Here is a 17,353-nt window from a genome sequence, read left to right on the forward strand (position 1 = left end):
AGACCCTGTGTGCAGGGGTGCATCCTTTACAGGCCGCTTGCTTCGTTGGACTGGCGTCACTTCCGTGACGGATATGACGTCAGCGAAGTCTTCGCGTGTATCCGGGAATAAAACACTTTCGTGTTAACATACTGGCATTGTGGCAGCTGTAACGGGGGCGTTCGTTCCAAAGACCAGCTCTTCTACCCTGCTAGGCTGCTCAGGTGGAACGGCGGAACTCTTTCAGCGGTTACACAGAATAATATGCTCCAAGCGAAGCACTAGATGGCGCTGGCTGCGCACAGGAAATGCCGGGCTTATACTCACGAGCGAAGGGCATCTCGCGCCCGCTTCACAAAACCATGAATGGGAAACGTAAAAGTGGTAAAACATTGCATGCCGCGTGACACCTGAACACGATGGACCGATGGTACGCGAGCAGAACAGGTGCACCCCAGCCTGGCAGAACTCTGATTCTAGGGGAGCTGTGGCGTGTGTCTGCTGACGTAATTCGCGCCGTCAGACGAATAAACAAAGGCGGAGCAGAAAAGAAGCCGGTCGAATCAATTCGCGCCAAAAAACAAATAAGCGAAAGCAAAGAAAGGCGTGAAAATACGATGCAGCAGTAAACGGTCCTTTGATAAGTATCACCAGCTTTTCCCCTTCAAAACACGTTAAGAGAATTGTGGGCCCCGAGAATTTTTTTCACTGAGTAGCCCGATTCGGCGATTTCTACGTGACTCACGGCAGAAAGGCTACTAGAAGTGCGAGTCACGTCGTTTCCGGTTAATCTTATTGTTCACGAAGGTTGTACCATACCAGGGACGTAGCGAGAGGGGGAATTTGGGGGTTCGAACCCCTCCGAATTTTTTTCCAGACAACGCGCAAGCGAGGCTTAGTGTTCCTTTCTGCAGAACTCCTCCTTTATGAGAAGCCATAACCATCTCCGAAAGAAATTTCTAGCTACGGCCCTGTACCGTGCGTATACTTTAAAGTGTTTCGCTGTGGCTCAAGTCTCACTTTTCGGGTCTCCGCGTACCACTGTATATCGACGTCGTGACGGCAGTGGCGGCGATGATAAGAAAAAAAAAATTTCGCAGTACTCAGTAGGCACAGTTACAACGTAGTTAGAGCAAAGGGGGAAAAGGGCTGCCACCTGAGACCGAGCTGACATACTGTGGTGCCTGTGTAGGCATGTTCTGACGCACACCTTCATGACACGGAGAGAGAGACAATCACGCTGCATTCGAGTGCGGTCGGTCTTGTTTATCAGCGTTGTAGCAGTACGTGTGTCGTCTGCTAGTTCTGAAACCGCAGCATTCGTCTGCAGGAAGCTCAAGCGGCCAAAGTGCAGAGGCGAGCAGAGCCGTGGTTCAGAAGCACTGCCAGTCGTAGAGCTGGGTGGCCGAGCGCATCTGGTAGAGGAGCAGCTTGAGCTGCTCCATGGTGTCGTTGTAGAACTCGGAGAGGCTGGGCCGGCGCCGGATGAGCTCCATGATCCAGCTCATGTTCTCGTCCATGTTCTTGAGGATGTGGTTGGGCCAGTAGCGCAGGTCCTCCTTGGAGATGCGCTCCGCGCTGTAGTTCACCACCGTCGAGAAGTAGCAGTCCAGCTCGAGCTTCAGCATCACGTACCTGCGTTCGGCGGTCGCGTCCCTCGAATGAGCCGCGGGCTGCTGCAGTTCTATATGGATACGGAACCAAGGAGCTTCTCGAAAGGGCCGACGAGGACGAGAGAAAGAGGGCGGCGGCATCGAGCGCTTTCTTCTCTCCTCCGCGTTGGTGGCCGGCGATTTCGAGAAGCGAAATGAACGCACGCTTTCTTGCGCGACCCTGTCGTCAAACAGGCAACACATTTCGAGACAGGGTCGCGCGAGGAACGCGCCACGGACGCTCCGGCGGATTCTGAAAGGCCTGCATGCGCGCCGCCGGCTGTGTGCGACGACGGCGTCGCAAAGCGAAGCCGCTGCTCTCCGTGATGTGTCTGTCCTGCAGGGATGTAAGCCGCCTTCATGCGCATGCGCTCGTGCTGCAGTGCCGAGCTAAACGCTGCTGAGGTACGAGGGAAATGGGCCCGGAGCTGGTAGATTGCGATGCCGAGCAGTAGTACGTTCGATCTCCGACCCAGGCTGAGCCATGCGCCGTGCACTGATCTCACTGAGGAGGCGATATACTTGCGTTCCCTTTTGCCGAGAAACGGGCCGCATGCAAGCGTCGCCGGATGGTTGTTACGTGTGCGAACCTTTAAACGGATTTGTGTGTGTCGCTCTTTTCTGACGAAGCCGTGTCAACGGGGAACGAGCGAGTGCGGAGCATTTACAGGGGTGAGACAGCTGCGCATATTGCGCAGTTTTGACACGAATTTGTTTTCCTGCGCGAGGCTGCTCCAAAAGCTTGAAAATTGCAGAAATTGCGCCAAACTGCTCCGAAACAGTCTGAGAGCCAAGGATTTTAACGCTCCCGTCAGTTGCAGCGGGAAAAAATGCTTACTGACGGCACAATTTTCCGGCACCCCCAAGGTAATGCGGTTTGTAAAGGTTTGATTGATCATTGAATAAAAAACCCGCATAAAATTGTCCCCGAGATAGTTTTTTCGGAAGTCACAATGTCGGGTTGGACATGTTATATTCTGGGCGTTTTTAAAGTTTTCCTATCAAAAACCATTGCAAAGACCTGTAGAAACAATACTTATGTGTACTGAGGCGACAAACTACTTGTGCAAGTTGATGAAACAACGGCAATTTTCGGAGCGCCGTATCTCAGGAACGACATTACTGGGCGCCGCCATCTTGGTGTGGTGAAGATTAGAAAGCATGGCCGCCGGGCGAAGCAGTTGCTCGTGGTTCAGGCAGAGTGCTCTTCGCCGATTCCTACCGTGGTTTTGGTTATGGGGGTGGCTGGATTTACATTTAGTCGTTTGATCTGTTGCGGGAAGTTGCGCGACTCGAAACGACCTGGTGCCCGCGAATTCCCCTTGACTGTGAGGCGCGGTGTGGGCTTGAAGTGAAATTTCGGACCCATTGCGGTGTTATAAAACGCTGAGTTATTGCTGCCTTTGACAGCGAGCTTGCGAGCGGCGGGAATGGGACGATCGACACTGAAGAAGTGGCGGCGCAGGCTACATCGCCGCAAAATGTTCAAGCAGTGTCCTACAGCCAGACGGGCTAATATTGCACGCTAGTAGTAATGGTTCATCTACCTAAAGTGAAATTTAATGCCAAAAGGGAGGTGGCTAAACATAAATCAAATTATGATCACAGTGAACATGTACCTTGGGGATTGAAATAGGAGGGCTTGTAGGGTGCGACGACTGTCACCTTGTTTTTCGGAACTTTTGCCGTGGCTCTGCACTTGTGCGTAAAGTCGAGTCTGGGATTACAAAAATAATGATTTCGGCATTCACATGATACTAAAAATGTCTTATGATTGCTTAGTTTTTCAATTCGATATTTGCAACAGCACTCCACGCTATGTATGCATAATGACTAAAAATTTAAAAATGGTTTGTAAAATGCAGTTCGTACTTTGTGATACTCTGGTAGAAAAAAACTTTATTGAAAGGCTGTTTCAGTGTTATGTACGTTCAAAACCGATTAAAAATTAAGGGCACTACCCCGCCGAGTTGCCAAAAAATTTATTTTTTAGGCTGCTAAGGTGACATAATAAATGTAGCTAACTGCTCCAAATCAAAATTCTGCTGCTCCAAAATCGAGATTTGGGTGCTCCAAAAACTGCTCCCGAATCTGATTCAGCTGTCTCACCCCTGCATGATTTTCAGCAATTCGGCGCAGTTGGAAGGGCGAGCAGCGGGCCGCGCAAGTACCTCTTGAAGGAGGCCTCGAGAATCTGCGCCACCTCGGGCAGGTCCCTGGGCACGCGGTCGCGCATGTGGGCGATCATGGCCTGGCCCTCGGTGTAGTAGCCGTACATGAAGTCGCGGAACTCGTCGAGCGAGCCGAACGGCGAGTCCATGTTGTCGTGCGGCGCCGAGAACGCGATCGACGGCTTGCTCTTGGACGACTCGCGCTTGCTCACGTCGCTCAGCAGGCTGTCGTACATGTCCCGAGGGGTGCCCTGCATGCGGCCGGTCGCGCATCCAGCAGCGCTGAGCCTCCTTTCAGAATGCGCGCGCGCGTCGACGTCGCGAGGCGGCTGCTTCGGCGTAGTGGTACAGAACTTTTGCCCGGGTATAGTTTACTGCAGTATTTGCTCCCTACGGGGAAAGGAGGGAGGGCTGCGCGTCTCATTTCCAGGACCCGCCGCCCCGCCGGTTCCAATGTATGTGACAGGAAAGCCGGCTTTCAATGCTGCGCATTAACGTTTTTTCAAAGTGAAGTCCATGGCTAGTTACGGAAAATTTTTCGTCTGAGGACGAGGTACCGTCGACAAAAATTTCGAATTTTGCGCGCAAAGCTAAGTTTTTGGTGAATGCTTTGCAGTCGTTAGTCTAATGTAGGTATCTGAAAGAAAAAAAAAATCGTACGGAAATAGGCTGCTGGACGATTCGGGCATTACGCCGAGCTTAATTGAGCTGTCATAATTGCTCAGCAAAGTTGTAAACGTTCACAGTTACATTATGTCAATAGATTGCCACCTACGAAGGGAGTGCGGTTACAGAAAACGACTGCTGCAACTTTTGTCTATCGAAAGCTATCCCCAAACAAATTACACGAGAATTAGCCTCTGAAACGACTCTAACGTTACACTGAGTTTGATCTACTTTTCACAGAGAAGCTGTAAATACCGTGGAACTCCCGTCTGCTGTCAGCACATGGGCTTCTGCGGGAGGAAAACGGACAGTTCGTCTGCTAGTTCTACCAACTCATTCGCTAGGAGGTATGCTCAGTCTCAAATGAGAAACAAACGCATTTTGTTCGCTGCGCTCCTTGGAATGCATCCCTCTTCGCCGGTCATCCTTCTTCACGAAGTAGAAGGGAGTGTCCTTTATTTCTTTTATTTTTTTTTAATGCGCAATGTGAGCAGCTACGGCCGTCCAGCACCACGGCCACCGCAACGGCACGTGCCGGCGCCGCTTCGACGCTGCCACAGCCGCGGCGGGTGGCTTTCCTGCACGAACTTGGAACTCAAGATGGCGGGCGTACGCGCAACCCGGCTCCCCTTCCCCCAATACGCACATCTCAAACTTTTAGTGAGGCGGCAAACGGCGACGTGGCACCCTTTGCAAGTACTCGTGGGGGCGCTTTCGTCGTGTCCGCGACTTTCGGACCGTATGAGTTAAAGGTTCGTATTTAAAGCGCAGACAGACGGAACACCAGAAGAAATCTACTTGTATTGCATCCGCTCGCGCTTTAAATGTGACTCAGATCCAACTAGCTCAGTTGAAGTCGCCGCCCAAAGCCTTGTTCCGAGTACCGGTTTGACGACGGCGTTGGTTTGGGAAAGTAATCCTCGGGTGCTCAACCGGCATGGCCAAAAAGACAACTATTCTGGTGTGCAGCCGAGCGTTAGAAAACACAGCTGCCTGTTCGTTTGGTTTTCCCGCGTGGTTTCGGAACACGTCACTGGCCAAGGGGGTCGGGAGAGAGGTAGGAAGGACCCTGGCCTAGTGCAAGCCCTGGCGTGATGGACGACGGAGCGGTAAATATTTAGGGAAAATGTAAACGCGCAAAGCAAAGACAAATCAGCCTGTGCACAGACTCTTGTGCTTTCACTTGAGCAATGAGCTGGGATCCCGTCTTCTTCGCTCCTGCCCCACCACCCAAGAGTGTGCCTCGTGGAACTTCATGGCGCCCTCGTGGGAGGCTGGGTTTCGAACGCGTTCTCACAGGCAGCGGTGTTCAGCAGCAGCAGCCAGCTCATGGAGCGTGCACGGCAGCGGGGATACCTGGGGAGCTTGCGAGGCCTCTCGGAAGTGCGTTCGTCGGCTGCCGGGGCCCGAGCAGGCCACGGGCGCGGGTCCGGCGCTGCCGCCGCTGCCGCTCCGGCTGTTGCCGTGAGGGCTGGTCGCCATGCTTGTCTCTCTGTTGCCCCCGCCCCTCTTATGCCGCCGCCGCTGCCCAGTCCGCTGTCGCTGCCACTGCCGCTGCTGGCGGTGGCGCCGCGACGCGTGCTTCCCCAGGAGGGAGATTGGCCTATTGCCGAACAGAGGCAGGCCTCGAGGCCGGCAAGGAGCCGAGGCCAGAGGCCTGTTGCTATTCACTGGGGGCGGTCAAGACGAAGCGAGTGTCGTCGAGGGTCGCCGGGAGCAGTGCTGCGGGGGTCGCGTCACAAAGAAGAGAGCAGTCCCACCGTCCTGAACTTCTTGCGCTGGGAGAGTCCGAACACGCAACCAGTTCAAGCGCGGGAGTGCCCACGCCGCAATGGATTGCCGCATGGGCACTGCCCCTAAGGTGCCTCGGTGCGCGCGCCCTCGTTTAGGGTGGTTTAAAATGCAGAGCATTTCTTTAACTCACGATGTCACCCGTTCTAGTTGTCCGTAGTAGTCCACACCCCTCCCCCTACAGTATATAAAAAAATAATACTTACCGGCGCCTGGTTTCGATCCCACGACCCTGCGGGCGGAACGCAAGGTACATGGTGCTCTACCCACTGCGCCACAAAGCCGACACAGAATGGAGGGGGCTACGAACGCGCCTTATATCTTTGACTCATTCAAACTACGTCAAGAAGCTGCTGATACAACGCATTCACTACCTGTGGGCGGAACGCGAGGTACACGGTGCTCTTCCCACTGCGCCACAATAATCATACCCACCTGCTAATAAATGATGTCACGTGACCACGTAATTACGTCTCCTCTTTTAATTACAATACAACAACCAACCAACAGCAACAAGTGCAACAACATTAACGTAACGCAAACTACTTAACGTCGTGCGCCCCCGGAAATGCTCTGCATTTGATCGTTCCCCTCGCGAGGGGGATGTTTAGTTTCCTGCCGCAGCAAGAACCAGGCGGCCTCCTGCGCAGACATTTTTCAACGCCGATTCGGTGGCATGCGTGCCTTTTTTTTAAAGGGAAGGCCGCCATTTTGGCTCCAGGGACCGGTCACCTGTGCTTGGCGCGTGTGCAGATGTCAGCTCAGTGCTCGTTCCCACCAGTGTTATTCGATGCTGCTCGCCGCATCGCACAAATCATTCCAAGAATAGCTGCACACTGTACCACTTCCCAAGAGACGCGAAAACAGGGCTTCCTCGGACAGCGAAAAATCGAGCGTGGTAACTTGCTGCATGTGACCGACACGTCCCGCCTACTGAACGGCAAGCGGTCAGGTTCTCCCATCTTCTTTCTCGTTCGCATTGCTGGTGCAGCAGCAGTTGGATGCTGCTAACGTGGGGATCGAAGACGAACTCCTTGATCCGCTGGCACCTTGAGGATACGACTACTGCGACACCCAAGATTTCAGAACGTTTAATGCGTCTCCTGCTCTATTTACAACCTATGTATGCGGGGTTTGAAGGATTCTTTGCAGCCCAATCAGAGAACAGTTGCCAAATGCTGAAGGAGTGAAAACATTACCGACAACGGGTGTGGTCTTGTGTTAAAATAAGCCCACCTCGGAAGGCGTCTTGGTTCCTTCCGCCTCTTCCTCATCGTCGCCTTCATCTATGGCCACAGATCGGGGCTTGCTGGGCTGCGCTGAACTATTCAAAATTTGCGAACAGAGCTATAAAAGTTTGTTCTGCCGTACAACATGCAATCCTTCAAGCTTCACTGCAATGCACGCCTGTTTGGGTTGGCTTTTTTGCACAATGCCTAGGCGTTGCAAGAAAGCCTAATGCAGGAATACCTTGCGCAAAGCCAGTAATTTCCCTCGGTATACACCGTCCGATTGGGTGCAGCCAAAAACGTCCGCCCCGGGTTCCGTTTGCCCAATTATCCGGCGCGTTTGTACAATGGGATCCCACTGTACAAACTCTCCCTTCCCTTGCCCTGCCCTCGCCCTTGCTACATTCTCTATATCTAGAACCCTGAATCCAACTTATTCCGTACTCTGAAGAAAGGAAGTCCTCTTTCTGAAACGTCAGTAAGCTTTTTTTTAATGTTTTTCTCGTGTCTCTCTCTCTCTCTCTCTATAAATATATATATATATAGTGGGCATTGAGAGTGTACTGCTGTGATATTGATGCGTGGAAGCGACATGATCATTGTTACATGCAGTGTGGAGCACGGCGGATCAATCCCAATCCCTCCGTTCCTTCTACCCATCCAAACCCATCGAAACTGTCATCTGTGTATAACCATCATCATCCCCGGCCAGTTCAGCAAGTGGTGAAGGTCGGCGATCGTCGCTGCGGTGGCACACTGGGCAACCAGGGTTTGTAAAGGAACCTCGGTATTGAGGCCAGTCTTTCACTTTGTGGCGACTGTCGTTCACCCCATCGCCTGTGAACTGTGTGTGCCTTCTCAAGGTTTATGTTGCGGCCCTGCAGTGTTCACAAAAAACAAAAAAAAAAAACGTGACGCTTGCCGAGACGCAAGGAGAAGGTCTAACACGAAGGAGGAATTAAGGGCAAGGAATCGTTCGTGAGTTATTCAGCCGTATTTAAATGAAATTGAGTTCGTTTCCGCGACTCGCGAATTTTTCGGACTGCTCTTTTATTCGGACTATTTTTCGTTCTCCTACAGGTCCGAAAAATCGGTCGGCATACATGCACGTACGTACCTACATACATACATACATACATACATGCACACATACATACATACATACATACATACATACATACATACATACATACATACATACACACATACATACATGCACACACATACATACATACATACATACATACATACATACATACATACATACATACATACATACATACATACATACATACATACATACATACATACATACATACATACATACATACATACATACATACGTGTGTGCGTGCGCGCGCGCGCGCTTAACTTACAATTACAGCGCGCGCGCGCGCGCGGTGTTTCATTGCCTCACCCAAGGAGGTTGTAAGAACTTATACAACCTCCTTGGCCTCACCACGTGGAGTGAGCGGATAGACTGTGGACGGAGCTCAACGTAGCCTCAAGAAACGTGTTGACAGTGCGCGCCGTCATTCCAAGTGCGGGGCCGCGGGCGGTGACGTGGGAAAACGCGCAGCTGCATCTCTCCCGGGACAGCAGCAGCTGGGTCGGTGCCCACGCCCCGGTTTCTTTTGTCTCACCGGCCGTTTGTGGCTTTGCCAGCTCGCTCCTCACTCTGTCTGGCCTCAAAACAGTGCTGTGCTAAAGAGGCGTCCGGTAAGGCGGCGCTCCTTTCGCCCCAAAGGGCGGACACTATTCCCCTTCGAGATGAAGCCCAGCCTCCGCGTATACAGGGTGTCCCAACTATCATGCACAAAGGTTTGAAAAAAGAACAATGGCGTTACTCGAAATGCATAATGTTTCCCGTACAGTGGAGTAATTTTTCGGTAATAAGGTTTATTTAGGTACAAGAGGACTGTGATTTGGGCGAGTTGGTGAACGTTCATGATTGACAAGCCAGTGCGGAAAAAACACGGCACAAAAAAGGAACGAGAAGTAGACAGGACAGCGCTGTCCTGTCTACTTCTCGTTCCTTTTTTGTGCCGTGTTTTTTCCGCACTGGCTTGTCAATTATTTAGGTAATTGTAATTATTTATCCAACTCGAGAAGTACTGTTCGAATCATTAAAGTGTCAATGAGGCACTTGTAGGTACGCAGGGGGGGCGTCTAACTGCAGTATTTTCTGCGATGTACTAATTGCGTACTCATTTGTTCTGACTACCAAAGAAACCCCTTGAAATATGAAAAAGACCACGTGACGGTGCTGCCCCCCACTTGTTTCGAAAAGTTTTGCCTCTGTGAGCCTCTCGTTCAGGAATCTTGTCACCTTTTGGCCGGATGGCTGAATAGAGGGACAAACAGACAGACTAGAGTGAACTAGTTCACTCTAGACAGACCAAAACGGGTTTGGGCGGCCCAAGAAAGCCTGGCGGAGGAGCGGCGGATTGCACGGGCGTGCGAGTCACGCGGCGAGTGTCCTACGCTGCTCAGCACTACCGCCCGCCCTGTGATGCCATTCTGTTGTTCGAGCAGACGCGTGGAGGCGAAATCGCATTGTTCGCCGTAGCTGGCCGCAGCTGCCGAAATTATTTACTTTTTGCGGTCTTACGCGGCTCAAAAAAAAAAAAAAAATCGCACGCAGAGACGAGGCCAATGCGAAACAAAGATGAAACGTGCATCGTCATAGACGAGCGCCGCCTGAGTCATCCCCAGGCGCTCGAATAACCGTGAACATTCGTACGAAGTTACAACGCGCGTGTGGCGTACATCGGTTTTAACAGCCGATGTAAAAATAATTTCGCCATTGCCGGCCCTTTATCGGATGTTGCAACCAGCGGAACTGGCTGACAGTTGTCGTGGGAGCGGGCACCGAAGACTCCAATGTGCCGAGTGTTGTATTTCAGTGGCTCGAGAATTCGCAGAGTCAGTGAGTGGCTGCCGTCGGCTGCGAGCTCACGTGTTGTATAAGTTAGCTTCGATGCACTTCTTAAGCATCACTGGTGCAAGTAAATGAATATCTCAACTACGGTCCTTACCTTCCACGTCCTTCGTCATCTTTGCTGCGCTTAACGGTGTTCTAAATGGAGCACCAACCAGCTCGTACCCATACGTTGTTAAATCGTACAGTAAATCACCTCGAAGTGAAGTTTTTGTTCGGTGCATAAGCACTGCAAATGACTGCGCCGTCCCTTGTCGTACGCTTTCGCGTATTCGCACTTTCCAGCGACTATAGGTGGCGCGACGGGGTATCCAAAATGGAGGACGGGACGATGATCGGGACGTCGCGTAAGTGCACGCGTCTGGAGGAAAAAGCCGATCGGGGCCATTAGTGTCTCTTCAGACCATCTTCTCCCTTGCCGATTAGACACGAAGGTGCTTTGCCGAAGGCGAAGCAGTTTATAACGCCAGTCACACAGTGTTTTGCGGCATCAGGGAGGCCAACGATGACATGCTGAGCATCGATGGATTGTGCCTGCAACCGAATGGCGTCACCAGCCAACCGCACTGCGTGAAAATTTGTTGGCACTGCAGGTTCTATAAAGGATGCTACACTTCCATCCATGCTCATAAAATTGTTCAAGCACACTTTACGAATATTTAGTAGGCTCCAAGCAGAGCTCGGTAGACGCAACCGAGCACAGCGTTTCGTTACTGCCACCTGCGCAATTGTGTCGGGTTAAGTGCGAATAATGCGAGTAAATTATAATTTTGTGGGCTGTTTTTACAAGGAAAGAATCAACGGTGTTTATGGGTCGCGGGTTCGATTCCCGGCCGCGGCGGCCGCTTTTCTGATGGAGGCGAAAAGCAAAAACGCCCGTGTGTGCGAGATTTCGGCGCACGATAAAGATCCCCAGGTGGTCAAAATAAATCCGGAGCCCTCCACTACGGCGCGCCTCATCGCCTGCGTTGCGTCGGCGCGTTAAACCCCACAATCAATCAATCAAACGGTGTTTATGCAGGTTACCGGTAATAATAAAAATACCGAAACTAAATATCAAACGCTGACACATCTACGGCAGGGCCTGTTACATCAGCTGTGCTGTGCTTTCAGCGCGCTGTCGGAAACGACGATGCCGCAGTAGCAAGTTTGTTTGTTTATTACAGATACCTACATTGCCCATTCCTGGGGGGGGGGGGGGGGGGGTTGAGAAAGAAAAAAAAAGCACCAAGTTCAAAACAGTAATCACACATAATGCTAAAAAGAGAACGAAGCAAAAACAACCCAACAAAGCACAAAATGCAACTGGAATGCAACATTTATTAAAAGAAACCAGCACGTTAATAAAAGAACAATGACGTTCTCCTGTTGGTTCTTGGCTTCACTTTCTTCTCGTGCGCGCGCATAGGGATGTTATGTGGCGGCACGGCGCCTTTCTTACCCGCGGTTTCAGTGGCTGCAGACCATCTATTAATAAACGACACACTCAACTTGCACGAAAAACACACCATCAATAACGAGAGAGCGAACAAACTTACGGCTGCAGTAGTGACTTCACGAAAGCTGACCCCAGAAGAAGTCAGCGTTCGTGAAGTGACTACTGCAAACCCCATTGTGTTGCTGACACCTTTTCCAATGCGGAGCATAGTTATCCAAACTTTCCCGGCTTTTTCATCTCTAGGAAAGGTATGAACGCTGGCTTTTTTTGGCACTGCGTGATTTCTATACTGGGGTGCACTGTACACAGCACATTCGACTGCTTTTTGGTTTTGCGTTCTCAATCCCCACGTTTCCGAACGGTCCGGTTGCCTTCGCCCGTGACGCCGATCATCTACAAATAGCTTCGGAAAAAGGGCGCGCGGAGGCGCCACCGTTGCTGGAAAGTGCAAATACGGAGTCCGAGCACAGCACGGGTGCCTGCAGCGAAGTAAAGGGCCCAGCACATGTGCGTTTTTTCCCCCTCTCTAGAACCGGTCGTGGACATGCCTCCACGCGCGTTCCTGACCGCTGCCGACCGGTTTCCGCAGAAGCGACACGCGTGCGGAAACGCCCGATGCGGGCCCGTAATTTTGACACCTCAGCCACGCACAGAGAGTCACCTGCGCCCCTAGCAAATGCGCCAATCTCGTGCTGCGGGCTAGAAGACGCGGCCGACCCCCACAACCTGTGCTGGACCCATCCGCTCCCGCACCGCACTGATAGGTCGGGAGCGGCACCGCTGCCCCGTTGACACCAAACGACTTCGCAACCGGCACATCCGATTCGACGAATCTGCACCCCTGAGGGAACAAGACACACGCCGCATCGTTCAGGCACTTGTGGCCAGCCGCATAGCACACGGGACACCACACGTTCAGCTGAAACTTAGAGAACATTTCATTCAAACTGATCCGCAGGGCTTGCACATGCCCGGCTTTCTCGCTCAAAATTCCGAATTCTGGGGAACCTAGTGGAACCACTGCAGGAAAGTGATATTTCGCATGGAGCAGGGACTCGCATTGGACATGCACACTGTGAAAGAACTTTCCAGAACTACGAATAGTTTTTGCCTTACTCGCTGTCAAAAGTTGCCGCCCGTACATTTCAATGGGATAGTTTCCTTAGCTCTGGAACGCAGTAGAGTTAAGCGAAAAGCTTGAAACTCCCCACAATGCAAGCGGTCGCCCTCAGTATTAGCAGTGCCAAAATTCTTTAAGTTACGATCAATAACTGTAGAGTAATTACTTCTGAAAGAATTGCGATGCGCCGGAAAGCTGCACATGAAATAGCCCGCGGACTACCCGCCTTCTCGCCAACTGAGCACCTCCTCGCTCCCGGCCTTCACAATACACTGCCAGAAACTTCCCAAGCCCAACAAGCCCACACTTCACGCGATTGTCTCTAACACTTACAGGCCGCTCTGTTCTCGCGAGGCTCGGCCGCCTCGTCAAAGCCCACTCGTGCTCCGCCCAACATCCGCGCCATGCATATGCGCACCGTTCCAACGAAGGCCGACTAGCAGCGCGAATCGCCCATATCCAGAGACACTATTCGAGGAACGTCGACAGCAGATACACCGACGCAGCTACATGCCACCAACACCAAGGTCACGGCCTGGTAGCCCCAAGAAACCTTGCTCACGTCTGCCACACTACGGCACCTCGCGACTGCAGAAGAAACTGCCATTGCGCTAGCTGTAACGACAACAAATTAAATCATCATCATCGTGAACTCCCAGGAAGCATGTCGCCCCAATCAAAAAGTATTTATTTCACCTCAAACCCTCAACATCCTGCGACGCATAAGAAAGTTATCCACCGTCCACACCGTGGCCAACCTAAGAGGAGGGCCCCTACCCGGGCATTACCAGAAAACGGAGAGGGGAGCTCCTCAACCACCTCCCAGTCCCAAGTTGTTACACTGACATCCTTTCTCACTACCGACAAAATCGTCTCATGTACCCCTCCTCTCACCCATCTCTTGACACCAAGGAGACAGGCACGCTTTGGCGACGCCTGCAAGCCCGGACGTACTACAGCACAACAATTCCACACAACATATCGCCGAACATGTGCCCATGCTGGAGAGCCCCCAACGTCACCCAGGCCCCACCCTTTCCCTCTCCTTAGAGCAGAGATGTAGGGGAACCTCGTGTCTCGGGCGGCTGCCACGCCTCGCGGCCCTTCGGAAGGCAACACCATTTCCCGCTCCGATCCCCACGCGTACGAGTAAAGCACCGACGGAGGATGTGCACGCTCTGTCGCGATGTACACTGGAAGAAAAGCGCGGCTGCAGCTGCATCGAGCCCCACCGGGTTTCACCCGTGCTTTGCGAACAATCGCTCGCTCCGCGTTTGTCGTGTCGGTGGCAGCGGCGAACAGCTGCAGCGCCTAAACACCCACGCCAGCGAGAAGCAGGCAGCGATTGAAAATACCGCCTTTTCACTGGGTATTTTTACTGCGCAGCATTATATGTCTAACACCCCCCAGTTTTCATTCAGCTTCATCCCCAGCCTCAGCTCTCCTTCTTCGTTGCTGTATACATTTCTTAGGCCCAATCGCTTGATTGATTGAGTGGTTAATTGATTGATTGTGGGGTTTAACGCGCCGACGCAACGCTCGCGATGAGGCGCGCCGTAGTGGAAGGATCCGGATTAATTTTGGCCACCTGGGCATCTTAACGTGCGCCGAAATCTCGTACACACGGGAGTTTTTGCTTTTCGCCTACATCAGAAAAGCAGCCGCCGCGACCGGGAATCGAACCCACGACCTCGTGCTCAGCAGCGCAACGCCTTAGCCACTGAGCCACCGCGGCGGCTGCCCAATCGCCCTTGTCACGTACGCTATTAGCGCAAACGTGTATTGCTGCTTCTGCAATCTACATGCGCAACGTCATCCTTGCAGACGGCCTCAGCACACGCACGTTTCAAGGTTGAAGGCCACGGCAACGCATTCGTCAGGTGCACCGTAAGTTAGTTAGCTAGAGCCCGGGACGGGGCGTGTGCTGCTCGGGACTCGCATTCCCTATAGGGCCCCGGGTTTCTCTCACTCTCATTACGCCGTCGGCCAATTCGGACACCATCGCTCGGTCTCGAAGTAGGCGTGTAATGCTTTCCCGCGATATTTCGTGGTCCTACCACCCTTGAGTGGCACGTGGCGCCGGTGAACGCAGGGCCGGTGGTCCGCGGGACACTGCTCGGACGAGCTCTGGTTCTGCGGCCCGTGCCGAAGAGGCCCGCTACAGGGACGGCGGTTGTACCTGCGCCGCGCGGCAAAATATCTTTACTCGGATACAACTCAAGAAAAACGCGGTTTTTCCTCGTCAAAGGACCCCCTTCCAGCCCATGGTGTCGCCGTGTCAACGTGACGTCACGGCCGACCGCCTCCACGCCATTCCACGCCGCGCTCACGAAAGAAATCAGAGCGTGTTCTTCCTGGATATAGGACATGAACCAAAATGGCCGCCTCCGCTGTTCGCGTCTACCCACCGGCGTCGTCGTGCTCTCTGAGCTCACTTTAGTGCCGTTCAGTCGTATCCCAAAGTTTTCTTTGAAAAGGCTTGTTCGTGTGTTGTGTGCAGTGTTCTTAACAAACTCGGTAACGACGATTGCTGTGGTGTTTCGTCTGCTACGTGAGCGCTCGCCGTTGCCGGGAAAGAGCCGCCGCTGAAGGTACTGGAATCTGAAATATTTGCGCCGTCAATCGGCGCTTCAAATCGCTCTGTGACACAAAGCGGTCGTCATCATCGTGTGCGGGCGTTTGCTGCTCATCCTACTCTCTTGCGTCTGTGGCGCTCGTTGCTACCCACGTTATCACACCAGTAGACAGTAATTAGTTCCACGTGCGTACAGAGTTCACGTACGCGAACGTGAATAGTACACTCTAAGAAAAAAGGGTGTGGTATACTTTCTTCCTTAAGGGTGAAACAGGAATGTATCATATATTGCTCCCTAAGAGGTAGAAAGATTCTCCCTTTAAGAGGGAGGAGCGCGGTTCTCCCACTACGAATGGAGGAAGATTTCCCCCTTTCGTGAGCTAATGGAGGAGCGTTCCTCCCCAGGCAGCGTTACCCGAGCAAGGCAATTGTTATGCGAGAAAGGCCTAGCGAGCTGATCGGTTTGAGGATCGTGGAAGTACAAATAGGTAGGCTACTGTGCTTGTGTGCGCTTAAAATGCGCTAAAATAACCAGGAACTTACCTACCGGGCACAAGAACTGCGGATAGCAAGCCATATCGCCAATCGTATACGCGCGACTTCTTGCATTTGTCTCGCGCTGCGCGCTCCGCCTATCCATCGCATACGTCCGAGCGAGGAGATGACACTGCTCGCCCTCTAGCGTGCTCGAAGTAAAGCAATCGTAAATGTTTTAAAATGACCGATAGTTGACGCAAAAAAAAAAGTGGGGGCGAGGAGGGGCTACTAAGCATCACTATCAGTGGGCGCTTACATCAAGGTGTTTCCTTGGTTTCCTTTATGGCTAACGTATAATAAATATATAGCCAACACTACGGAGGCCGCACGTTGACGGGCACATGGAAGAAACATAGCAGAACACAGCGACGTACACTTCATTAAATGCATTGCCAACGCACAATACACGCAACACACAACATCGCAAGCATAATACACGTATACGTATACACCACAACATATAGAACATTTTTCACATGTCCGCATGATCACAAGCCACAACTAAACATTGAAATGGCGACAAAGTATTTATAACTCTGATCGCCGAGAATGCAAGTAGGAACAATGAGCCTTAGCTGGGTTTTGTTATTTCGTCAAATGTAGCCTGTGCAATTGTAACCTTTTATTAGTTTAAGGTTTTGTAAGAAGCAGTAAAATAGCTCAAAGAAGAAAAAACGTGTAACGAAACAGTACGGCAGGTATGTTTGGGTATTGGCGCTCATTGCCTCGCCTTCGCTCCTTTAACGAAGAGCGCACCGCTGGTCTGGCACTATTCAGCCAAGATGTTACCTAATAGGGCCTTTTGTTGTTGGTAACTGACGCGTCAGTATGCTGCGGTCCGTGCTCGTTGGCGAAGAAAGGGGCAGCTTACTATCATCGCTGACCTCTTTTGCCCTTGGGGGTCAGTAGAAAACGACCACAAATGCAGTGGTAACGTTGAACAGGGCGCAGGCGAGTCGCACACAGCAAGCGTGTAGCGGCGCCCACAGAATGTGCTTCAGACACACGGCTGGCGAGCCGTGCGTTAGCGTGGCGAGCACATGGTAATATTAATAAAAAAAAGAGAGTGAGAGAACAAGCAAGCAGCACACCGAAGAGGCGGTGCTGCACATAGTCGTCGTATACGCCCGATCGGCGAAAGCCACCGTGCAACGATGAATGGTTTCGTTTTCGGCGTCAGCGCCGACAGCAGATTGCAGACGACAGGGGAGAATATTTCCTCCCCCGTTTCGACGTTTCGTAGAGGCCGTACAG

At 52.1% G+C, this 17,353-nt stretch overlaps 3 protein-coding genes across 6 annotated transcripts in view; 1 reads left to right on the forward strand and 2 right to left on the reverse strand.

Moving 5' to 3' along the window:
* Positions 1–17,353, reverse strand: part of LOC144144304 (cationic amino acid transporter 3-like) — an 84,972-nt gene that overhangs the window by 50,966 nt on the left and 16,653 nt on the right. The gene's annotated exons all lie outside the window — the stretch shown is intronic.
* Positions 1–17,353, forward strand: part of LOC144144303 (putative cationic amino acid transporter) — a 234,690-nt gene that overhangs the window by 11,438 nt on the left and 205,899 nt on the right. The window lies entirely within an intron of this gene.
* LOC144144307 (uncharacterized) lies at positions 873–6,408 on the reverse strand. Its single transcript, XM_077675692.1, has 3 exons — positions 5,825–6,408; positions 3,803–4,053; positions 873–1,614 (listed from the first exon to the last, which is right to left on the reverse strand). Exons 1-3 carry the CDS (start codon positions 5,948–5,950, stop codon positions 1,353–1,355), a joined length of 639 nt encoding a protein of 212 aa, XP_077531818.1. The 5' UTR covers positions 5,951–6,408; the 3' UTR covers positions 873–1,352.

Source organism: Haemaphysalis longicornis, unplaced genomic scaffold (assembly GCF_048455015.1).
Source record: "Haemaphysalis longicornis isolate Haplotype H1 unplaced genomic scaffold, Haemaphysalis longicornis Haplotype H1 scaffold_7, whole genome shotgun sequence".
Lineage (NCBI taxonomy): Eukaryota > Metazoa > Arthropoda > Arachnida > Ixodida > Ixodidae > Haemaphysalis > Haemaphysalis longicornis.

Excerpts from the sequence above, each read along its gene's own strand:
- LOC144144307 (XM_077675692.1), bottom strand. The coding sequence starts at position 5,950 with ATGGCGACCAGCCCTCACGGCAACAGCCGGAGCGGCAGCGGCGGCAGC. Across the intron at positions 4,054-5,824 it reads AGGCCTCGCAAGCTCCCCAG|GGCACCCCTCGGGACATGTA; the intron begins GTATCCCCGCTG and ends GGCCGCATGCAG. Across the intron at positions 1,615-3,802 it reads CTCGAGGCCTCCTTCAAGAG|GTACGTGATGCTGAAGCTCG; the intron begins GTACTTGCGCGG and ends CGCCGAACGCAG.